Source organism: Canis lupus, chromosome 6 (genome assembly GCF_011100685.1).
Source record: "Canis lupus familiaris isolate Mischka breed German Shepherd chromosome 6, alternate assembly UU_Cfam_GSD_1.0, whole genome shotgun sequence".
Taxonomy (NCBI): domain Eukaryota; kingdom Metazoa; phylum Chordata; class Mammalia; order Carnivora; family Canidae; genus Canis; species Canis lupus.
The window spans coordinates 69,486,576-69,512,327 of record NC_049227.1 but is presented as its reverse complement, the minus strand read 5'-3'; the positions used below and the strand labels follow the sequence as shown (position 1 = coordinate 69,512,327).

Here is a 25,752-nt window from a genome sequence, read left to right as displayed (position 1 = left end):
TGTAAAAACTGAATCTTTAATAATGGTGTAGGAAAACATATTGTTTTAAATTAGAATCTGATATTCAATTTTTATATTTTACAAGCCTTTGGCTTCAGTGGAACACACGTACAAAATGGAACTTCTTTATATTAGTATAGTTTTTATTCGTTTTTTCTAAGTTTTATACTTAGACTTTAGAAAGTAATCTGATTATGATTGTACAAATGTTTCAAACTCATTTCTGTTTTCTGTTTCAATAAATATTTCTTATATTGCTTATTCTAATCTATCTTTACCTGATTTCTTCCTTACTTTTTTTTTAACTGTCTTCTCTTTATTTTCTTCTAACGAAGATTCTGCTTTCTTCATCTAAACCTGTCCCAAAAACCTATGTGCCAAAACTTGGCAAGGGCGATGTAAAGGATAAGTTTGAAGCCATGCAGAGAGCCAGGGAAGAAAGAAATCAAAGGAGATCTAGAGATGAAAAACAAAGAAGAAAAGAACAATATATTAGAGAGAGAGAATGGAACAGGAGAAAGCAGGAGGTTATCTTATTTTATTTTATTCTTGTGCAAAATTCATTTTTGTCTTTTTAATTTAAGCTTTATTCACATTAACCATATTTTAATCTTAAGTGAAATAATTTTCTGTATTTATAAGTTAACTTCGATCTCTTTGTGTATAATTTAGTCTAAATTTTGGACATGCTCATATTAATTTATTTAACCACTTAGATTAAAGAAATGCTTGCTTCTGATGATGAGGAAGAGGTATCTTCTAAAGTAGAAAAGGCTTATGTCCCAAAGCTAACAGGTAAGAAGCTTGAGGAGTAAATCGTAAATGAAATTGCAAAAAACGGAAATGTGGCAAAATATCAGACATGTTTCATATGTTCTTAGGAACTGTTAAAGGTAGATTTGCTGAAATGGAGAAACAAAGACAAGAGGAACAAAGAAAGAGGACAGAGGAGGAACGAAGACGCAGGATTGAGCAGGACATGTTAGAGAAGAGGAAGATACAACGTGAATTAGCAAAAAGGGCTGAGCAGGTATATACTAAATATTGGTATTTGCTTCAGAAACTAATTGTACAGAGTAAAACTCATCAGTGCATTGCCTAACTAAAATAGTTTAATATAACATAGACCTATTAAATAGCTAACTTAAAAACAAGATGTTAAGTACAAATTCTTATTATCAAATACCTAGAAGAAGGGCAGAATATGCTTACTTTAAGGTTGAATGCTGAGATAACTTGTTATGTACCCTCGTGTCATTCCTTACACTGTCCACACTTCCTGTTTTTCCTGACATGTTAGAGGGCTTTACAAAGATGTAAGGCAGTTTCACATGAAGTATCCACAGTATGCTGGGCTTTCAATAGCAATCAATAAATACTTGTTGGTTATTATTACACACTAAAGCATAATTGGGATACCCTTCCTACTCAAGAGTCTGAAATAAATCACAGTTTATTTAATAATGGTATTATTAGCTAGCTCATTAACTTTTTTTAAAGTTGGGGATGGTGCGGTAGGAGATAGGAGAAATGTGTGATAGTCATTTCCTTCAGATAGCCGTTACTGATGCCCATAGCCACAGGGACAAATTAGAGGGGAGAAAAGAATTACTATGATTTTATACAGTTTCTTTAATGAATTTAGAATTCCTGTATAAGCTTAGAGCGTGAGAACTAAGAAGTTGGTAAGTATTTTTAAAATGCTCAAGAATCTGATCTAATTTCCAGAAAAAGCTAATCTCAAAATGATTAATGATTATAATGACATAGAAACTTGAGGTTTTGTCATAATTTCACTAAGTAAAGAATTGGTCAGTTCACAAAATTTTTTAAGGCATTGATATGTTTTACATTATAAATTATCTGTAATCATAGACTTGAAAAGATGACAGTTATATTGTTGATGTACTTAACATCATCTATATTGTTAAGATCACAAGAGATGATCAGTGTATTGAGCTTAATGAGATGGTACTTATCTCCTAGACTTGTTAAGATCATATGAGGGGGCACCTGGGTGGCTTAGTCGGTTATGTGTCTGACTCTTGGTTTTAGCCTTGGTCATGATCTCAGGGTCTTGGGATCAAGCCCCACATGGGGCTCTGCACTCAGCAGGGAGTCTGCTTCCCTTCTCTCACTCCCTGTGTCCTCATCCTGCTCAGGCATGGTCTCTCTCTCAAATAAATAAATATTTTAAAAAAATAAAAGATTATATTAATAAATGCAAAACACTTAAAACAGTCCCTGGTACACAGTAAGTAGGCTATAAATAATGCTTCACTTAAATAATCATACATAGAGATAAAATGTCATGAAACCATTTTAGCCTCTCCATCTTTCATTGGTAACAAATTAACATAGTCTTCACAGTATAAAACCATTTTTATTGTGAAATTGTACTTGGTTCTTTTTTTTTAAAATATACTTGGCTCTTTTTTGCCTACTGTTTAAGTGCCTTAAATCTATTTGTTATGCTCCTTCTAGTTTCCTACCTTCCCCAAAAGAAAAATGACAAAGAAGGCAAAGTATATGCCACACCTGCATGTCAAAGAAATTTATTTACCCTGACTTTGCAAATAACCACTTTCTGTGGCACAAATAGCCACTTATATAGTGGCATATGATGACATATGCCAGATGAATTATAGAAAAGAATTGGAATTCCTATATTTTATCACTTTGTACCTATTTATTTATTTATTTATTCATGAGAGACACAGAGAGAGAGGGGGGCAGAGACACAGGCAGAGGGAGAAGCAGGCTCCATGCAGGGAGCCTGACATGGGACTCCATCCCAGGTCCCCAGGATCATGCTGAAGGTGGCGCTAAACCACTGAGCCACGGAGGCTGCCCTGTACCTATTTATTAAAGAAAGGATGGCATATACTTAACCTCTTCCATGTCGTCATCAAAGATGAGAATTCATTTTGCAATGAAATGTCACCCAGCAGTACAGATACAATAGTATTATAGATTATATATTGTAAATATAAATATATCAACATATGTAATTACATTTATGATATAAATTATAAAGTAATAAGAAAAAGTATATGATTAAAATATAAGGTATTTGACAGCAAATAGTGGGTATATATATGGAGTTAGTCTACTTATTTTTTAAGTCTTTTTCTTATTTTTTAATTACTTTTTAAAAATATTTATTTATTTGAGAGAGAGCACAAGCAGGGGTGGGGACAGAGGGACAAGCAGACTCCTTGATGAGCAGGGAGCCCAATCCCGGGCACGATCCCAGAACCCTGGAATCATCATGACCTGAGCCAAAGGCACTTAACTGACTGAGCCACTCAGGCACCCCCTACTTATTTTAAGTCTTATATACTCTTTCAGAAAGCACTGACTAGACTAACTAGACTTTAAGACCCACTACAGCCCCAAGAACTGAATATTTAAGCAATGGTTTCTCAGTGTGTGTTCAAGAGGTGAATTTAAATATGATGAAGACATGGGATACTAAAGGAAATAAAGTATCATAAAAAAGAAACACTTCTTTTTCATGATAGTAACTCCAGAAAACTACATGGCAGGGTGCTGTGACAATTTTTGTTATTTGAGAATATGTAGGTAGAGCAAAATAAACTACTAATAGTAATTTTATCTTATAAATATGGAAAGTCCGATTTTAAAATTTAAGTACATCTTCTGCTCAAGTCAAATAAAGTTGAATCTGTCTTTGAATTTAAGAAGTATGACATAGGTAATCAAAAATTCTTAATGTTGGGGGGCCTGGCTCAGTTGGTGGAGCATGTGACTCTTGATCTTGGAGTCATCAGTTCAAGACCCACATTGGGGCTTGAAAAAAGAAGGTTAATTTGAAAAATCCACTGTACAAGTCCATATTTGAGAATCCTTTAGAAGGAATTCTTGAGTCAGGAGGATAACTCAGATTCTAGGCTTTTATGATGAATTAAAAATGGATGTACTTCGTATATTGGATGTTAGAATCAAAGACCAATAGAATTTGAGGGAGAATCTTAATTTAGTATAATCTGGTTATCTTTGAGGATACTTTGATGGGACAAGGTTGACATCTATCAACTTAGAAAAAGAATTTATTGATAGGGGACTGGGATGTCGAAAATAAAGGGGAGAAAAGGACATTGGTTTGGGAAGAAGTAACAGGAGTTTCCTTTTCATAATCAAAAGAAGTAGCTGGGAAGTAGCTCTTCGGTGGTAGCTTTGGAGAGCTAACACTATAACAAAACTGAATATCTCAGTTCTCTGTGAATATACTGACACCATGGCCACTTGGATAAATTTATCTTTTCTTTTGTTTATTGAAACCCGATGGAAAAAAAAGGTTTTCTATTAAAGTTTTGATAATGGCTTAAAATGAGCAAAGAAGAAAGCATACAACAACAAAGCAAAAACCATTCCAATATAATTTACTATCTTACCAAAAGCTAATAAAAATCTGAAAAGGTTTCAGCAACTGAAAGAAATTTGGGGTTAAGAAATTTAAAATTTATCTTCCCTATACTCTCAAAGTCTGGCTTCTCACCATATCTCCTAGAACTTTTTATTGAGAGACAAATGTGATTTGTTGAATTCCTAGCATTCTTTTGAAGGGAAATACTTTTTTTTTAAGTTTATTAAAGTATTCTCTACATCCAGTGTGGGGCATGAACTCACAACCCCAAGATCAAGTGTCTTGTGCTCTTCCAACAGAGCCAGCCAGGTGCCTCTGAAGAAAAATAATTTTCTAATTGTTTTATTATAGATTAAATTTTTTCTTAGTATAATACATCACTCAATAAAACCATCACCATTTACATAGCAAATTAGTGTAATATATAATTATGCAAGACAAATGATTCTGAACAAAACTTAATAATAATTGTTAAAACATAAAATAGATTTTTTAAAAAATTACACATTCATAATTTATTTTTCAAAAAAAATTGGTATCTTAATAAAATGTATTAATTCTCCCGTGACAGAGAATATAGAAAAGGAAAGTGGAATGATGAAGAACAGGGACTTAGCCAGTCCAGTTCCTACTATGAGCCAAGGTACAACAGAATTCCCTTAGACTGCATAAGCAACAGACTACATCCAGACTCTTTCCCTGATGTTAAAAATCATGTCAAAACAAGAAACAGTATGAATGTTTACTTTCTAACTTCTCCCATTTTCCCATTGCTTCTGTTTCCTTTCCCTAAGATCTCAAACATTGCCTTATTTAACTCACCTATCTTCTTCTCCTTTCTGTTTGGTACTTGTAAAAGCCTGCCCCTCAAGTTGTCCTGATGGTGCTTCTTATGAATAATGTTCAAGTTGAGACCCCTTCTATTGAATGAGGGACCTTCCTTCCTAGACGTGGTCAAAATATAAACAATTATACCTACCAGAATTCTTTTCCCTTCTAAACTAGCCATGCGAAAGCTAGTGCACTGCACTGTGTGATTGTGTCAGTTATTTTTTGCCATGAATTTATATTTTAAGATATAGCCATGATTATTGGATTACTAATGATAGGTTTTACTTTGGCTGGGGCAAAGACAGACTGGAGAAATGTTTCTGTATCTCAGTTTAAATTGCTAATTTAATTAATAATTGCTGCTTGTAAGCTTACAGCAGGTCAAAAGACTTTGGTCCATTATTCAAATTCCAGAATTATAAAGGTAGGCTTTATTTTAATTTAATATGTTATTCCCTAGATATTGAACTTGATGTCAAAATACAAAAACTAATATAAGGTTTAATCTCCACTTAAAAGGACCTAATAGGCCAATTTGGAGGAACATAAAACTATTTCAAAAATTATAAATTTGAAAATTTTACCATAAGTCACAAGTAAATTACTTCTCAATTGTATGTTTAAAAGCAAAAAACAGAAATTCAATGTAATGTAATGATATGAAATTCTCATTCAATAGATTGAGGACATAAGCAATACGGGAACTGAAACAGCATCAGAGGTAAATGGACATTTCCTTTAATGAAACATTCACCTAAAACTATCTGATTCACAAATAATCTTTTAATTAAAAAATTAAAAGCATTTTTATTTTTACTATAATTATAGCAACAACAAAAAGGACAAAAATATTTTGCAAAGCAAGATCATACTTTTGCACTTTCAAACACTATATCTTAGTGTCTTAAAAGTATGGAAAGAAGGAAAAATGTATGTTTTTGCTTTCATGGTTAGAGACACAAGTCTCAGTTTGAGCTAGTCTGCCAAGACTGTGTTTCTTGAACTGTTACTAATAGTCGAGATTGTCGAAAGCTAACATTTTTTAAAAAGCAGGTTTTTCCCCATCATTTGTCATCTTCTTTCCCCAGCGTTCCTGATAGGTTTGTTTTGATTATCACATACTCGTAGGAAGTACAGTATCTAGAACCATGAAGGAATGTTCAACAACCACAAAAATTTCAGTTAATCCCTTTTTATCTAACAGAAAGTTAAACATCAGTCAATTTGATGGTGTGCCTAAAACTACAGCCACATAAATTGGAAGCAATTTTATTTTAAGGGCATGTGTTACATATTATAACTCACTTTATTTTTGAAAAAAGTTCAGAGGTAACAATAGATTACATAATAGAACTAATTAAAATGAACTTTAAAAACAAATTTAGGAATCTTTTATTAGGACCAAATGCCAGTGAGTTTTGTCGATGAGTATTTTATAAACAACTTGGAAATACTGTTTGGTTTCCTCACTAAATAATAGTTTTGTTTAGTATTTAAAAACTTGCAGAGAGAAAAGAGTCCTATGGAGAGACTTTTTGTGAACTGAATCTATCCACCATCAAATTGATTTAGAGTACACTCACATGCACATCACCTTTTGTGAAATTAGTGCATGGACAGCTAAATTCAGATAATGTCACATGGTTTTATCCAAACAGCTGTATTAACATCACCTTCTAGGAAAGAAGCTGTTCCTTGAACCTTGTCAGCAATGGATTTCAGTAAGATTAACTCCATGTACAATGAATTCAGAGAAAGAACTATTGAATCTGTAATTGTTGAAAGAACTATTGAAGTCTGTAAGAGATATAAATAAATTTTTGTTTTTCATAACATTCATGGCAATGTAATGAAATTCACCAATAATGGAGGTAAAGTCCCGTGAAACCTAAATTTTCGTCAGGAAGAAATATGCTAATTATCTATTTTATAAATTAGGAAGGAGACGATTCACTACTTGTAACAGTGGTACCTGTCAAATCATACAAAGCTTCTGGAAAGATAAAAAAGAATTTTGAGGATCTAGAGAAAGAACGAGAAGAAAAAGAAAAGGTCAAGTATGAAGAAGATAAAAGAATAAGATATGAAGAACAACGTCGATCTCTCAAGGAAGCAAAATGTCTTTCATTGGTCATGGTAATTTTTTTTTTTTTAGGAACAAATCAAAGCAGTTAAGTTAGCATTTCCTTTTATGATTAACAGATGGGTTTTCACAATGTTTTTTAGGATGATGAACTAGAAAGCGAGACCAAAAAAGAATCACTTTCCCCTGGAAAATTGAAACTAACTTTTGAAGAACTGGAAAGACAAAGACAAGAAAACCGAAGGAGGCAGGCTGAAGAGGAAGCAAGACAACGTTTAGAAGAAGAGAAGCGTGCTTTCGAAGAAGCAAGGCGGCAGATGGTAAAACAAACATATATATATGTTTAGATATATATTTATATATTATATGTTTTTATATTATATATATAAAGATTTTATTTTTAAGTAATCTCTATACTCAATGTGGGGCTCCAACCCACCACCCTGAAATCAGGAGTTGCATGCTCCAACAACTGAGCCAGCCAGGCACCCCTATAATATATATAACACATAATGATATATAACCTATAAATTATATTTTACATATAAATTATATAAATGTTATATATAAAACATTTAATATTAGGGAAGGAAGCTAGCTTTAGATAAAATTCAATCCTATAAATTCAAGGAGATTGTCTATATAAAAAGATCTGATTTTGAAACTGTACATATTTCATATATAAAATCCATCTGTATTATTTTCTAGTTTCCCTTTGTGGGATATTTTACCTAATATGTTTTAAATTTTAATTTTCATGTTATAAATTATTGTAAATATGTAAAATAATTAGTCCACGAACCTACTTTCTCTTTATCTGTTAGTTCAGCCTGCAGCATATTTAATGACAGGGTACAGCACACGCACACTTTCAAGTTTAATCATAAGTGTACACTTAGTCCAGTTTTTCAAATATTTGAACATGTCAAAATAAGTTTACTATGGAATATGCAGTTTGTCATATAAGATATGTAGGTGTGTGTGTGTGTGTATGTGTGTGTATACATGGGTATAGAGTGTAGTGGTTAAGAATATGGCTGTATGGCTTCCGGGGGTGCCTGGGTGGCTCACTCAGTGTCTGCCTTTGGCTCAGGTCATGGTCCCAGGGTCCTGGGATTGAGCCCATATTGGGCTCCCTGCTTAGCAGGGAGTCTGCTCCTCCCTTTCCCTCTGCTGCTCCCCTTGCTTGTGTGCTCTGTCAAATAAATAAAACCTTAATTTTTTTTTTAAAAAAAGCATGGCTTCTAGGACCATACTTCATGGATTCACATATCTACTATTTATCAACTGTGTAACCAGAGACAAGCTTTTTAACCGCTCTATGTCTTAGTTTCCTTATACGTAAAATGGTGAAAATAATTGTGACTACTTCTTAAATTGTTTAAGTGGGTCAATACAGAATGCAGATAAAGTAATGTCTGGCATGTAAAATGTTAACTATTATTGGCATCTATAAAATGTTAACTATTATTGGGGCACCTGGGTGGCTCAGTCTGTTGAGTGTCTGCTTTTGGCTCGGGTTGTGATCTCAAGGTCCTAGGGTCGAGTCCTGCATCTCAGCTCCCTGCTCAGTGGTGAGTCTGCTTCTTCCTCGAACTCTGTGATATCTCTTATTCTCACTCTCTCTCAAATAAATAAATAAAAATCTTTTTAAAAAGTGTTAACTATTGGGATCCCTGGGTGGCTCAGCCTTTTTGGCGTCTGTCTTTAGCCCAGGGTGTGATCCAGGACATCCCGGGATCGAGGCCCGCATTGGGCTCCCTGTGTGGAGCCTGCTTCTCCCTCTGCCTGTGTCTCTGCCTCTCTCTCTGTGTCTCTTATGAATAAATAAATAAAATCTTTTTTAAAAATGTTAACTATTATTATATTAATAACTATATTGATAAAAAATAAAGTTGAAATATTAAAATACTCATTCCAAATCTCATTATAAAAATTTGAAGAATTTGGGGGCACCTGGGTGGCTCAGTCGGTTAAGTGTCTGCCTTTGGTTCAGGTAGTGAACCCAGGGTCCTGGGATCAAGCCCTGCATCAGGCTCCCTGCTCAGCACAGAGTCTGCTTTTCCTTCTCCCTCTGCGTGCTGCTCCCCTGCTTGTACCCTCTCTTTCTGTCAAATTAATTCTTTAAAAATAAAATAAAAATTTCAGAAATTTCAATGGAATATCTATGATTTTAAATTTAAGAAAAATTTTTAAAGATTTTATTTATTTACTCATGAGAGACACAGAGAGAGGCAGAGACATAGGCAGAGGGAGAAGCAGGCTCCCTGCGGGGAGGCCATTGCCGGACTTCATCCCAGGACCCGGGGATCACACCCTGAGCCGAAGGCAGATGCTCAACCCTTGAGCCACCCAGGCGTCCCAAAGTTATGCAATTTCTTGATCAACTTTCATTATCTATAAAAGTTAAATTCTCTAGACATTTGTTTCAAAATGTTATTACCCTTAGGTAATTATAATTGCATAATATGTACACATTTTAGCTATCAGTGATGGTCAATTTCGTGAAAAGAAATAGAATCATTAATCAAATCATAAACTTCAATAAATAATAAAATAGAATTTAAATTATAAACTTATATAATTTGAATTTTATAAAAAAATAGTTCTGGATAATCTTTTATCTGATTAGTATAGAGAAAAGTACCATAGTTCATAGTAAAAATAAAAAAATCCATGAAAATTACAAAAGGAGAACTTTTACTATAAGAGATTCTGTATAGGTATACTTGAACCATATAGTAAGTATACACATACATGTTTTATGTTCTGGGAGAGTTGATATTTAATAGAACTTTTAAATTACATCTTAAATTTTTTCAAACACTCCATTTATCTATTTAAAAATTTGACTTGGGTAGCCCCGGTGGCGCAGTGGTTTAGCGCCACCTGCAGCCCAGGGCGTGATCCTGGAGACCCTGGATCGAGTCCCAAGTCAGGCTCTCTGCATGGAACCTGCTTCTCCCTCTGCCTGTGTCTCTGCCTCTCTCTCTCTCTGTATCTCTATGAATAAATAAATAAAGTTTAAAAAAATAAAAATAAAAATTTGACTTTCTGGGCAGCCCGGGTGGCTCAGCGGTTTAGTGCTGTCTTCAGCCCAGAGCCGGATCCTGGAGACCCAGGATCAAGTCCTGCGTCGGGCTCCCTGCGTGGAGCCTGCTTCTCGCTCTGCCTGTGTCTCTGCCTCTCTCTCCGTCTGTCTGTCATGAATAAATAAATAAAATCTAAAAAAAAATAAAAATTTGACTTTCAAGTGCTTGGGTGATTCAGTCAGTTAAGAGGCTACCTTTGCGCAGGGGTCATGATCCCAGAACTCTGGGACTGAGTCCCACCTCGAGGAGTCTGCTTCTCCCTCTCCCTCTGCTCCTCCCCCCTGCTTGTGCTTGCTCACTCTCAAATAAAATCTTTAAAATATAGTAAAAATAAAAACTTTCTGGGAATTTTATTCACTTGAGTACATATTCAGGAATTTTCCTAATTTGAACATTTTACCATATAAGACATGATAAAGGAAGGGAATATGTATGTATGAGATGGCTGATTCTGTGTCTGTCTTTTGATTGGTAATTCATTCCTGCCTTTGATGAATCTCAATTTTTAGTAATGACCTGTTTCTTGGTTAGGTAAATGAAGAGGAGGAAAACCAAGACACAGAAAAAATTTTAAAAGGATATCGCCCTGGTAAACTCAAACTCAGTTTTGAAGAAATAGAAAGACAAAGGAGAGAAGATGAAAAAAGGAAAGCAGAAGAGGAAGCCAGGAGGAGAATAGAAGAAGAAAAGAAGGCATTTGCTGAAGCAAGGAGAAGCATGGTAAGGTAGAGTGTAACTGGAGAATGCCAGTTCACTTAAGATTCAGCTTTTCTAAGAGTATGTGAGGGGGCACCTGGCTGGTTCAGTCAGTAGAGTACACAACTCTTGGAGTTGTGAGTTCTAGTCCCATGTTGGGTGTAGCAATTACTTTTAAAATTTTTTAAAATTTGAGATGCCTGGATGGCGCAGTTGGTTAAGTGTCCAACTCTTAATTTTTAGTTCAGATTGTGATCTTGGGGTCTTGAAATCAAGCCCCATGTCAGGCTCCACACTCAGTACAGAGTCTGCTTGAAACTCTCTCCCTCTGCCTCTTTCCCTTCCCCCTGTACTCACCCACACTCTCTCTCAAATCTCAAGAAAAGGTTTTTTAATTTAAAAAAAATAAAAAATAGAATATGTTAAAAATAATTAAACTTTGGAGAATATTATTTCTAGAATCTGTCAAAGGTGGAGATAGCAAATAAGCTTTTAAGTCTCCTGTGGCATTAACACCAGTCAATTAAAGGTGTTTGCTTCAGTGTAATGTTGGGAAGATTCTGATTAAGTTGCTATGCCTGGCATGGAGGATTGAATATTGTCTTCCTTCTCTGGGAAGGCATGTTTTCCAGAAGTATCTAAGCAGGGAGTTTCCTACTCCGTCTTTCCGTCCATTCTCTCCATTCTTCTTTTCTTTCCCACGTTTTCTCCTTCCCTCCCTTCCTTCCTCCCTCCTGCTTTTCTTTCTTTCATTTCACTTTCTATCCCATCTAGTACATATTAAATGACCAAAGCCATTTAATCACAATTATTTAACTCTCTAAAGTGCTCACCCATCACTTCTGGATATTGCTACCAAACTGATTTTGAAGATTTTATTTATTTATTCATGAGAGACACAGAGAGAGGCAGAGAGAGAAGCAGGCTCCACGCGAGGAGCCCGATGTGGGACTCGATCCTGAGACTCCAGGGTCACACCCCGGGCCGAAGGCGGACACTTAACCACTGAGCCACCCAGGCATCCCTGCTACCAAACTTAATTCCATCACAAAGTTAAATGACTTATACCATTTTAATGTCTGTAAAATGTACAATTTTCTCACTACTTTTAAGCAAGTGGACCTGTAAATGCTGCATCCCCTTCTTGAGACAGTTTAGGTAGGCTCTACTCCCAGCATGGGCTTTCAAATCACAACCGGAAGATCTAGAGTTGCAGGCTCTACCGATTGAGCCAGCCAGGCCCTCCCCCCCTTCTTGAAACATTTTAATTGGCTTCATTGATATTATGACCTGGTTTTCTTCTTCTGTCTGGGGGGACTTCAGGCACATATATCCACATGTTTATGGGGCTCATCCAGATACTCAAATCAGAAAGTTGGGAGCTTTATGGTGCGCCTGGGTGGCTGAGTTGGTTAAGCATCTGCCTTCAGCTTGGGGCATGATCCTGGGGTACTGAGATGGAACCCGGCAGGCTCTCTGCTCAGCGGGGAGCCTGCTTCTCCATCTCCCTTTCGTCCTAATCCCCCTGCTTGTGCTGTCTCTCATCTCTATCCCTCTGTCAAATAAATAGATAAATAAATAAATCTTAAGAAAGTAAGTTGGGGGCCTTAAACACTTCCATCTTCTCATTCATGCCTCACGTCCAATCATTCACTAAGTCTCATCCATTCTACCTTCAAATCATTCTAAAAATTGATCAGTTTTTCCCCCATTTCCACTGCCATTGATATTCCTTCCTTGCCAGGTCACAGTTATCCCTAGTCTCAGACCAGCTCCTATTTAACTTGCTTTCTTGCCTATAATCCATTCTTTCTCCTGAGCAGGGAGCCCGATGTGGGGCTTGATCCCTGGGATCATGACCTGCGCCTAAGGCACTTAACTGACTGAGCCATCCAGGCGCCCCAACAAATTTCTTTGTAATATTGCAGTTGTAGATTTTTCTAGTTTAATTTCTTAATTCTTCATTAATCTGCCATCTTTGTTCCAGACATACTTTCTCCCAATTTCTTCAAAATACTGGGCTCTCGTCTATCTCTGAACTTTCATAAATGCTGAATGAAACATGCCCCTCTTTCCTTTCCCTATGCTCTGCTGTCTCCTATTCATATATTCTGTTTCCTCTGGGAAGCCTTTTCTGAGAACATGAGTTCCAAACCAGTTGGAACACAAGTTCCTATAGCATTTCATAACTATTGTGGCGTAGCACGCACACTGTAATGTTGCCTACAAACCGTCGTTCTCACTCATGAGGCTGAGACTGTCAGGCACACGGCACAAAGCATTCTAGCATAACAGATTTCCTAATTAATGTTTGTGGCATGTGTTAAAACTGTCTCTTTAAAAAACAATTGACTTATTTACTTGCTAAGTAAACTCTACCCTTGACGTGGGGCTTGAACTGAGAAGCCCAAGATCAAGAGTTGCATGCTCTTCGGACAGAGCCAGCCAGAAGTTTTAAGTGCCCCTTAAAACTATCTTATGTGTATTACTAGGTAATCCTTGATTCACAAATGATTTCTACACAGAAACTCTATAAAAATGGTGAAGTTTAATTATACTTAAATTTTGGAGAATAAGCAGGTTCATAAGTGATAGACAAGCAGTAGCTGTGAAGATAAGGAGAGCTAGTCCCAGGAGCAGTTGTTTAAGCTGAAACTGCCATGATTCACTAGCAGAAAAAGTGCAGGGAAGGAACACTGTATTAAACCAAAACTCTAGTTTCCTAGAGGCATTTCTGTATCAGGAAAGAGAAACTTTTTCTTTGATTTATGTTTTCTTAACCAGGGCCATATTTTAATTTTGTATTACAGCTCAGTTAACTCATATATTAATACAAATTTTTGGCAGTCTTTGGATTGTAAGACCATATAAACATTGTTTCTGAGGTGAACTTACTCTCTGGTAAAGCCTATCATATATAAAACTGGGAACAAATAACTACCCTTTGTCTTCTTATTCCCCTATGTCTCCTTTAGCCATAGGGTCATAATTCAAGCCAGAGGTTTATGTATCTACTTTCAGGGGACAGAAAAACCGAATTGGGTAACTGGTTTTCATAGGTAAAATGTATCGTGTACCACAAATCAGGAATTTAAAAGCAAAGTTCCTATTTGTGATTTAGGGATTGCCTTTATTACAGGGAATTATAATGTAATAATAAAACTGCCATTGGGAGCTTCCCATTGGGTATCAGGCACACTGCTAAGTGTTTCCAAACTTTGATTCTCATGACAACTATATGAAATTTGTCACAGATAGGGAAACTCACAGAGGCTGGGTAACTTGCCCAAGGTCACAACTTAATGGCAATTAGGACATGTAATTCATGAAATTACAAAAAGATAGTCTAAATCACTATTTACAATTTTATTAGACTTTTGAAGTTTTGAATCCCACCTTTGCCTCTTAATATTTGTGTTGACTTTGGAAAAGTACTTTTCAGTGGCTCAGTTTCTCATCTATAAAATGAGGGATGTTAATATCTACTTCATAGGGTTATAGGACTGGATAAGTCAATATATGTAAAGTGCTTGGATTTTACATGGCAGCTCTAAGTAAGTATTAACTGTTATTATTTAATTAGCCAGACAGTAAGTTAGTGAAAAAAAAATTACAGCACTAAAAGTGATGTTTACCTGATTATGAAGGAATCATGATGGGTTATCTAATTCATTCAGACAAAACCATGATTTAACGGAAATGCTCTATTTTAATTACCAGAATGGAAATTCATTTTAATTCAATTAAAAGTGCTCTCAGGTTCAAAAAATATTAATACCTAATTCAAATTACTCATTATACAAATTCAGAGGATTTCTTTGTGTTTATTGGAGTGGAGAACAGATGGTCACCATTTCCTTTCTAACCACAAAATTCCTTAGTCTTGTATTTCCTAGTAATCTCCCCCTTGTTTATTGTTCTATTCTTTTGAAGATTTGGGTCTCCAGATATCTAGTTCAGAGTGAAAACTTTCTACTCAAGTAATCACAGTTTCTATAAAAAAAAAAATCTTTTTAGTTTATGTAATTTTGGCAAAAAATACTGAAAGAATTATTTTAAATAGGTAGTAGATGATGACTTCCCAGAGATGTATAAAACAATTTCTCAAGAATCTCTTACACCGGGAAAACTGGAAATTAATTTTGAGGAATTATTAAAACAAAAAATGGAAGAAGAAAAACGACGAACAGAGGAGGAAAGGAAGCATAAGCTAGAGATGGAAAAACAGGAATTTGAACAACTGAGACAAGAAATGGGAGAGGTGAGATTTTAAGAAATACTCATTTATATTCTCCAGATAGTTCTTAACGTAAGTATTTTACATGTAGTATCTCATGGTAACTTTCTAATTATTATTATTCACATAAAGGACACTCAGTATACTCCGAGGCACTTAGTCCAAGTTGTGGCATAGTTATGTGCACTTTCAAGCCTGCAATAAGTCTGCTCCTTCTTTACTAGGTTAAAACATATGATTGCATGTGACCGAGATGTTACTGTTGCACCTTAAGTAAATATTTACTTACTAAGTGCCTCAGAGTAAACAATTGTGGGGTTACATTGTGATGGAGAACTATTTCCTAGAGTGCTTAATATGCCCAGTTATATTTATTTTCCTTGAAACAAATAAACTGATTAATCAGAATAAAATTACAAGAATACCATTGATACTACTAATAGAAACATCAGTTTGGCCAGTCTTCGAGTCATTTTATTTTACTAAATTAAAAGAACTCTGATGATAAATATTTTAGTTATGATTTCTCTAGTATTGAAATGAATTAAATATATAAATATGTATCTACATAAATATATTGTACAAGGTCAGCTTCTTGGGCATGCAATTCGTGCCCTCACAGGGACCCATGCTCAGACAGGCCGTGCATCAGGTTTGATGCCATCTTGATTTTTAATTTAAAATTTTAATTAAGGTGAAATTTAAAAATCAAAATTTAATTAAAACTTCTGTAATTTTACCTTTGTGTGTTGTAAGTGAAAGCTGATTGGACAATGGAGCATGTGCTGGAGTTTTACAGCCCCAGCTCACTCAAACCTCCTGCTGTCCCCTGCTCTCTATGGTGCATTCTCGGAAGCCTTTTACCACCTCCTGATGCCCCAAGGCCCCAATCATTTCCTCCCCACAGCTGCCACCCTCCATCTGGATGGCCAATTGTGTAGGTGGAAGAGGGGAGAAAGAAAGGTGGGCATCAGCTCTGATGGGGGAAGCTCTTGGCAGCAGGGTTGGGAATCATCAGCACATAGCCTCGTGACTTGGGGGAAATGAGCAGTGGTTGTCCCAGACTCAAACTGGCAGTGACATAGCATGTTTGGCAGGCAACTTGGTGGGGACTTCTTGCCAACTCCTGATCTAGGAATCGAGTGGGATCCTATGCAGAGGTTGCAATCTCCTACAAGTTGCCTCTCTTGTTATGGGTCAGGGCAATGGGCCTGTGGGGATATTTATACTTCCTTGCCCCAGACAACCAAGAGACTACAAATACTACATAAATATATAGGTAATAACAAAATATAATGAATATGCTGTAGGGAAATATTCCAAGCTCTAGCTTTAAAATTTTTTTAAATGTAATAGCATTTATTTTATAAAGGATCCCGAAAATGAATTGTCTAGAAAAACTTCTAAATTGTATTTGTATTAGTTCAATCATTAATTTTGACCAAATGATTTGGGAACCAATGTGATATGAGGTACTTAACAAATTTGTTGGGTTTCTATTATTTTAGGAGTTGTCTGTTTTCACCCACATAGACTAAAAAGTGAAGACAGAATAAAGGAATAAGTTCTGTTTTCCCTACAGTTGAACCAAGAAATTAACCTCCTGTCGTGTCATCCACTGTGACCCCACTCGTCCACACCTTCATTCCACCTCTCTAGCCCCCCTTCCCCAAACTCTAGGTCTTCTCCGGGAAAAGTGTACCAGGGATAACTGCAAATTTTTTTTGACACTTCATATAGTGAGATTAGGGTTTAGCATGAGAAGTATACAAAGAACTAGCAATAAATCGTGAAAAGCCAACGGAAATCAGAATAAAGAACATTTAAGATAAAATGGTTTAAAGAATTGGAACCAATTTTGGTTGCCTCCTTTTCTGTCTTTCTTGGAAGAATAAAATTGAGAATAGAAGTGATATGTATCAAAATGTAGGGATTTTGCCAAACTGTATTATACAAAGGTTTCATTCAGTTAACCTGAGTATTAAGAGTGATACTTAACATTAGGCTATCATCAAAACAAAGGCAGGAGGAACTTTAGGATACTCTGGCTCAACACAGAGATTAAAAAAAAAAAAAAGAAAAAAGAAAAAAAAAGATCATGTCCAGGGGGGCTAAGTAACAAGGCAAAAGGCCACATGGTATCAGAATCAGAACTAGACTTGTATCTGACTCCCCAGCCCAGTGTTCATTCAAGTATAGCTCTTCATCTTTCTGTCAACGCAGATTTTCCTACATTTTCTAGTAAAAGCTAATTTGATATGCATATTTTAGTTTTAGAAGGTTAATGGAATGTTTAATGAAGTTTTGAGCCATATTTCATGATAAAATAATATTTTAAAATAAGATGTTACCTAAAGTCTTAAATTCGTAGTGTTTTCTTTTAATCAGTAAATTTCAACATTGTATTTAGGGAAGAGGTTATTATTTAAGCTTTATTTTTGGCTTCAAATAAGAAATGAACACTTTTTGGATGGTTTATTATACAAACTAATTTTCTGGTATTTAATATATAAAAATCTTTTTTTGAAGGAAGAGGAAGAACATGAAACCTTTGAATTGAGTAGGGAATATGAAGAATTAATCAAATTGAAAAGAAGTGGCTCTATTCAAGCTAAAAATCTAAAAAGCAAGTTTGAAAAGATTGGACAATTGTCTGAAAAAGAAATACAGAAAAAGATAGAAGAAGAACGAGCAAAAAGGAGAGCAATTGACCTTGAAATTAAAGAGCGAGAAGCAGAAAACTTTCATGAGGTATACTATTTTATATGTAATAATTATGGTACAGTAATTATGATGAATCTAACAGAAATATAACATTGACTTTTTTTTTAAGATTTTATTTATTTATTCATGAGAGACACGGGGGAGGGGGGGGCAGGCAGAAACATAGGCAGAGGGAAACGCAGGCTCCATGCAGGGAGCCCAATATGGGACTTGATCCCAGGACTCCAGGATCACGCCCTGGGCCAAAGGCAGGCACCAAACCACTGAGCCACCCAGGGATCCCTAACATTGACTGTGAAATAAGTTTTGGTACTTCTAGTTAACCATAGGTATGTTATATATAATAATCTGAGAGCCAAAGAGCAAAAGCACATTAAGATCTTAAGAGACTTTGAAAGATTTTCTCACTCCAGCATTGTTGCAAAATGGCTTTTATTAGAATTAAAGCCTATAGTGAACATTAAGTAGTTCACTCTGGAAAAAAATAGTTTATATAGTTTAAAAATATTTATTGGCACAAGTAATAGTTTGAATCATAAGAACCAGTGTACCTATAGGTTAAAATAAACTCCAGAGATTATTCATACTTATCTTATTTAAGGATGAGGCCAGTAAAAGCTTAATGATCTGCTCAAAGTCATGCCAATAATTCAGTGGCAGAGCCTAAATTAGAATTCAGATGACATGAATTTGAAGTACCTCCAAATGTTCAAAAGGTGGCAATTACTAGATGACCTATAATGTTCCTTCCAGCCTAAGGTCTAGTTCCATGATTATGAATCTTGCTTTAAATAGAATCTGGAAAATATTTTCTGCCTGAATTGCCATTTTGTAATCCCCAACACCATTTAGCGTATGTTCTTCTAGCAATGAATTTTCATCAAATATTCAACTAATAAAGTAGGTGTGGGAAGTTGGGCAGACTTCCAGAGGAAGCTGTGAGTTAAAAGAAATAGGAAATTATATGCAAATTCTTGGAACTGTAACCAGTTCGTTATTATTGAAGCAAGCAGCGTGTAAGAACAGCAGAAGATAATGATGAAGATGCTAGCAAGAGATGGTCCTGGAAGGTCTTAAATGCCATGTTAAGGAACTCTGCTTTACTACTACTCATTGAAGAGATTTTTAAAACATGGAGTGATAATATAAAATAGGCACCTTTATACCTAGATCATACTGAAGCTGGTTTTAGATTCAAGCATTAAAAAATTATTTGAATGCCTACTAGGTTCCAGGGACTGTTTTGGACACTGGGACTACATACATTGGTAAATAAACCTGCAGTCCTTGCTCCTATAGTGAACATTAAGTAGTTCACTCTGTTTATAGTAGTAGTTCACTAGTGTTTAGAATCTAACAGAGAGGATGGAAAACTATTGGGTAGTAAGTAAAAGCTATGGAGATTAATGATGTAGGGTACAATTTTGTACAGGATGGTCAGAGAAGGCCTGATGAGGGTTTGAACTAGGAATGGAAAAAAAAAAAAAACCAATATGTAGAAGATTTGGGAATGGTGGTGGAGACGAGGGGAGGGAAAGGAATTAAAATGGGTATACATGAACATAGTTAATATGGGAATAAAGAGCTCAGGAGGAAGAGAAAGCATAGGTATTTTAGACAAATGGAGATACTGTGGAACATCAGATATTCATCAACGCAGTTGATATGCATTTTTAAAAATGATTTATTTTTGAGTGAGAGGTGGGAGGAGAGGCAGGAGAGGGAGATAAACCTAAGCAGACTCAGTGCTGAGTGCGGAGAGCCCGATGTGGGGCTCGACCCCACAACTGAGATCATGACCTGAGATGAAACCAAGAATTGGTTGCTTAACCAACTGCGCCACCCAGGTGCCCCAAAGTTGGTATGCATTTGAACTCTGTGTGACATACGCTAAACCTTGAGGACTTAAGAGCCTGGACTGGTTGGAAATAAACTATTTTGTCACTGCCTAAAGCAAATGCTATTGCTAACATCTTCCAGGTTGGGCCCTGTGTTGTTTTGGGTACATGAAAGTGATATAATATGCCCTCAAAAAGTTCAGCCTGATGAAATATAGAAAAATAATTTTAGCATTGAGTGCTAAAATAGGAGTTATATATTTAATGCTACAGGATCAAATAGGATGGAGTCAGGGGGCACCTGGGTGGCTCAGTGATTGATCATCTGCCTTTGGTTCAGGTTGTGAACTGGCATTAGGCTCCCCACAGAGAACCTGCTTCTCCTGCCTACGTCTTGGCTGCTTTGTGTCTCTAATGAATAAAGAAAATCTTTAAAAAATAGGATGGAGTCAGTATTCCTAGGAAGGTTTAACAGGGCAGAGAAAATGACGTAAGCTAAGTGTGAAGGTTGAATAGAACTTAGGAGAAATAATGTCGAACGAATGGGACTCTCTTTACAACCTTTGTATGAAGGTTGTAAAAATATATCTGGGGAATGGAAATTTTGCTCAAAGGCATGGTTCATAGTATAATGGATGATAGGGGGTTTTGAACCTTGCAAGGGCTATGATCTGGGAATAATGCTAACAATTAGTTTTTGGATAGAGTAATAAAAAGCTTGTATTTTTAAAGAATTCTGGGATCATGGAGAATGAACTGAAAAACAGGAATAAGGCATAAAGTTAGGGTCCAGGGAGAGAAATGGACCCAACTTTTAACTAAACTGGGTAACAGGCTGCTTATGGGTAGGTGCTTACTGAGAAGCCCAACATTACTTCCAAGATTACCAGGGAAACTGGATGATACTACAGAGAATGCAGGAGATCTGGAGGCCGGTGAATAGTTTTGTACATATAAAGTTTGAGCTATATTTGGATAAGATACAGGCATTCTGGAGCATAGGTACTGAATTCAGGTGAGAGGCTCGAACTATAGATTGTAACTATTATGGATAGAACTTAAATGTATCAAAGTAGTTAGGTGCCTACGGTGCTGGGTGGCTCAGTTGAGGTCATGATCTGAGGGTCATGAGGTCTGTGCTCAGCTGGGAATCTGCTTGAGATTCTCTCCCTCCACCCCTACCCCACTCTCTAAAATAAATCAATCTTAAAAATTATCAAAGAGTTAATAGTTGGAAGGTCAATGATAAAACTGGAGAACATCAACATTTAATGGTCGGATCATAAGATCAGTTCAGAAAAATATATCACAAAAGGTAAAGAAAAGTTGTCAGCATGCTCTTGCTTCCCTGCATGATCTCCTGGAACCCATGAGACTGTGAAGGATGTGATCCTTCCTATCCTCTCTTTAGATTAAAGGTCACTGAGATCACCTTTAAAACCTTGTTAGAGACCCGGGATCGAATCCCACGTCGGGCTCCTGGTGCATGGAGCCTGCTTCTCCCTCTGCCTGTGTCTCTGCCTCTCTCTCCCTCCCTCTCTCTGTGTGACTATCATAAATAAATAAAAATTAAAAAAAAAAAAAAAAAACCTTGTTAGCACAGGGACACCTGGGTGACTCAGTGGTTAAGTGTCTGCCTTTAGCCTGGGGTGCGATCCCAGGGTCCTGGGATCGAGTCCCACATTGGGCTCTCTGCATGGAGCCTGCTTCTCCTCCCTCTGCCCATGTCTCTATCGTGAATAAATAATCCTTTAAAAAAACACAAAACTTGTTAGCATAGTTTGGGCATTGAGTGGAATCAGCTTCTGGAGGACTTCCTCCCCCCTCAGCAATCTGTTATTATCTGGTTTCTTCTTTAAAAATGTCCATGTTCAGTGTATCTTCTTCTCTTCCAGACATCTTTCAAGGTCTACCTCATCCACGTAGCCTCTCCTGATCAAAGAATTCCACCCCAGCAATCTGTAGCCCTTAATCTATACCAGTCACTTGGTTATTTTTCAAAATGATTTTATTTATTTATTATTTATTTATTGAGAGAGAGAGAGAGAGAGAGAGAGAGAGAGGCAGAGACACAGGCAGATGGAGAAGCAGGCTCCATGCAGGGAGCCCAATGCGGGACTCGATCCCAGGACCCCGGGGATCACACCCTGAACCCAAGGCTGATACTCGCTCAACCAGTAAGCCACTCAGGTGTCCCTCACTTGAAATTTATTTTTCTTTCTTAAAGATTTATTTATTCATGAGTGAAGAGAGAGAGAGAGGCAGAGACAGGCAGAGGGAGAAGCAGGCTCCATGCAGGGAGCCTGATGTGGGACTTGATTCTGAGTCTCCAGAATCAGGCCCTGGGCCGAAGGCAGCACTAAACCGTTGAGCCCCCTGGGCTGTCCCGTCACTTGGAATTTAAGTTGCTTTTATTGCCTTATGGTGTTTGGCTTTCTAGTTTTCCAATAAGGCATACTCCAAAAACATTTGTAATGCTCAGTGTTATCTCAAGTTCACTGCTGGAACTTCACTATGCTTCGATATTCATGTGGTGTAGGTATCAATACCCTAAGAATGCACCTAGAGAACAAAAATCATTCCATTTATCACGACTCTTGGTAGATTCATTTCCCAGAAACATTTTAAACCTGCCTTTACAAGGATTCAAGAAAAAGCAACACTCGTATTTAATAATTCAAAGACTGTAAACTTTCTCCCAGTTTATGAGGAATTCTCTCACTGAATCTATTTTCTAAAGGCAGGTTTGAAGTAGCTCAAGGAGTAACAGGAATTTGCAAACTTTTTATCCTAAAATCCAGAAAGCAAGTTAACTTGGGAGGGGATCCAGTCACAATAGCAATTATCCTACCCGCTGAAACACTGTATTTTGAACATTTGGTAAGGAAAGAATGAAATAAAACTGTAGTATCTTTTAACCTTTTTAGTAATAAAAAAAATCATAGCAACATCATTCGTGAGCAATTAACTGTAGTCTGGCATTTTCAACAGGCGTTAGAGGTTTATCATTTCAAACTGAAATATTTGTGTTAATGGCATGAGTAGTAGAATTTACCCATTAAGTATTTGGTTGTATCTGATGTTTTAGGAATTGCCAACATTTAAATAAAAATCTGATTCAAGAGAAGAAAAACTATTCAACTCCTTCTCCTACATTCATTGGAACTGAGCTACAATACCTCAAACTGATACAAAATATCCATGCACCAAGATTTTTCTTATATAGGCAATTATTTCAGAGCTTGTTTCAGAATTTCCTTTTGTTGGATGTGGTATCCCTGAAGCAGTTTCCTCATAGTAGTATGAAATCTAAATGGTGAGATTTCCAGACAGAACCATAAAAGTCTAAGTATAGAAACCCAGAGTCAACTTAAGTACTTTAGAAACCCTGAATTAACAGTACCTATAGTCCCCCTCTATTAAAACTGCCCTCAAGTCACCAGTGATCTCATCACCAGTTTTGTAGACTCAACACTTAACAGTTGAAACTCTGCTCTTCAACCCCTTATGTTTTCCAACACCCTAAAATAGATGACTAACCACCTACTTCCAACTCCAGCCATTGCCTCTTTCAACAGTTGTCTTCCCATGTATCCTGCCTGCAAACATTCTTGTCTGCCGTTTCACCATCAGTAAACTTTGCTGGACGGAATTAATCCCCAGGACAGTTATTAGCTACGAAGGGTGAGGAAGGAAATCATGAAGCAGGAAGTAACAGAAATTCCATTCTCTGCATTATAGACGGTGAAGAGTGATGGATAATATTGTGACAAGGGAGTATTTTAACAGTTGTTACCATATATAACATTCCCACTCTTTCTGCTACTCAATACTGTCAGCTAGCAGAGTTGGCTGAGCAAATACACGGGGACTCCAGTGTTATTGTATGACCTTTACACTGGGAGAAAAGGGTTCTAATTGTCAGAAGAATGTTTCCCAAAACTTTCATCTTTCCCAAATTAGGAGATAGTGAAAATCTCCATGTCCAAGTATAGCACAAATATCTAAACCAAACATGGTTGATTCTTTTGTACTTATAAATGAAACTTCATAACTATTAATGCTTTAGCTCTTGTTGGTTTCCAGAAAACAAGCAATTTTTATTCTTGGCCCACTTTCATAAAGGAAGAAGATGTCGATGTCAAGCCTGCAAAAAAAAGTGAGGCCCCATTTACTCATAAAGTGAATATGAAAGCTAGATTTGAACAAATGGCTAAGGCACGAGAAGAAGAAGAACAAAGAAGAATTGAAGAACAAAAGTTATTACGGATGCAGTTTGAACAAAAGGAAATTGATGCAGCACTACAGAAGGTACCAGGCTTACGTATCTTTTATTTTTTAAATATGCTCTTAAAATTTTGATTAAAAAAATTTTAATAGGTTTCAGGTTAGTGGAATGTTTTATAAAGAACACGTTGTAGTAATATTTACATATTCTTTGTGAAGCAAAAACCCACTTATCTATGAAATTCTATTACTAAACAATGGTCCTGAAAATGCTACTTTAAATGCCAACTTGAATGCACTTATTTTAATATAGAAAAGAGAAGAGGAAGAAGAGGAGGACAGTGGTAGCATCATGAATGGCTCCACTACTGAAGATGAGGAGCAAACGAGATCAGGAGCTCCATGGTTCAAGAAGCCTCTAAAAAACACATCGGTTGTAGACAGTGAGCCCGTTAGATTTACTGTTAAAGTAACAGGAGAACCCAAACCAGAAATCACCTGGTGGTTTGAAGGAGAAATACTGCAGGATGGAGAAGACTATCAATATATTGAAAGAGGAGAAACTTACTGCCTTTATTTACCAGAAACCTTCCCAGAAGATGAGGGGGAGTATATGTGTAAAGCAGTCAACAACAAGGGCTCTGCGGCTAGTACCTGTATTCTTACAATTGAAAGTAAGAATTAATCATTTAATCTAGAACTTTTATTCTATTTAAAATTTTTTTCCTTTTAAAATAAATCACTTTTCTTCTTCTCTTTTTTAGCTGACGACTACTAGCTCCCCTTCCCTCTCCCTGGAACTCTCTCTCTCTACCCCTCCTCCCCCCACTTTCTTACTACATCCATGTTTTCTGTGGCGGGGCCAAAAATGGAAACCAGAAGTGCCATTGGGTTGACTTTTTATTCCTTTTCATAATAGTCTTCAAAACACAAGCCCATCTAAAGGAATATCTTCTTCCTTTCCAAATGATCACCAGATTCATCGCCATATTATGTAGAAGTTAATGTGTATTTAATGGGGGTAATGTGGAAATTTTACTCCATTATTCTAAGTTCACAGCAATTATGTTTTAAAACTCAAATAAAATACATTATTTTGCATGAAAGAATGTCATTTTTTTGAGCTATTTACACCTAAAATTAGCCTGAAATAGCAGAGACTTAATGAATTTGTAGTCTATCAACTTGAGTTTTCCTGAATATACGTCTTTCTGAACCAGATGGGGAAAGGGGGGGGGGGGGCATGGAGAACAAAAGACTCTTAAACAATTACTAGGGAAAATTTACTGGAAACCACTGCCTGCCTGCCTACCTAATAGGGTTCTGAGTGTTAAGAACAAAATATTAACATTACTTTTCAAATGTGTGTAATATATATTCAAGCTTACGAAGCCAATTTATGTTGTGCTCTTGCCTGAACAAATTATATTTTAGTGAGAAAACTTTGTATCAGTAGTTTATGTAGGAAAAAACACCCAAGATCTGAGGCAAAAAAAAAAAAAAAAAAAAAAGGAACAATCTTCAATTTTAAAATCTGGTCTTTGGGTCTATAAATAATTGTTCTATTACCAAGCTGTTTTGTATTTTAGTTTTCTGGAGGACAACTTTATTTTACAATGTAAATCCATAATAAA

The 25,752-nt window shown here is 36.3% G+C and overlaps 1 protein-coding gene across 8 annotated transcripts in view; it reads left to right on the top strand.

Annotated features, from left to right (window-relative positions):
- NEXN (nexilin F-actin binding protein) overlaps positions 1–25,629 on the top strand; it is a 50,986-nt gene extending 25,357 nt beyond the window's left edge. For 2 of the 8 annotated variants that reach the window (XM_038541602.1, XM_038541603.1), the window contains 12 exons: positions 336–527; positions 717–795; positions 882–1,030; positions 5,901–5,942; positions 7,160–7,357; positions 7,448–7,624; positions 10,928–11,116; positions 15,156–15,353; positions 17,859–18,080; positions 24,017–24,202; positions 24,432–24,792; positions 24,883–25,629. In XM_038541602.1, the coding sequence (XP_038397530.1) occupies positions 336–527; positions 717–795; positions 882–1,030; positions 5,901–5,942; positions 7,160–7,357; positions 7,448–7,624; positions 10,928–11,116; positions 15,156–15,353; positions 17,859–18,080; positions 24,017–24,202; positions 24,432–24,792; positions 24,883–24,896 (2,007 nt within the window). In that variant the 3' untranslated portion in view covers positions 24,897–25,629. Of the gene's footprint in view, positions 1–335; positions 528–716; positions 796–881; positions 1,031–5,900; positions 5,943–7,159; positions 7,358–7,447; positions 7,625–10,927; positions 11,117–15,155; positions 15,354–17,858; positions 18,081–24,016; positions 24,203–24,431 lie in introns of all 8 variants that reach the window. The other 6 variants (XM_038541606.1, XM_038541607.1, XM_038541605.1 and 3 more) reach the window with 5 other exon arrangements.
- The last annotated feature ends 123 nt before the right edge of the window (positions 25,630–25,752 follow it).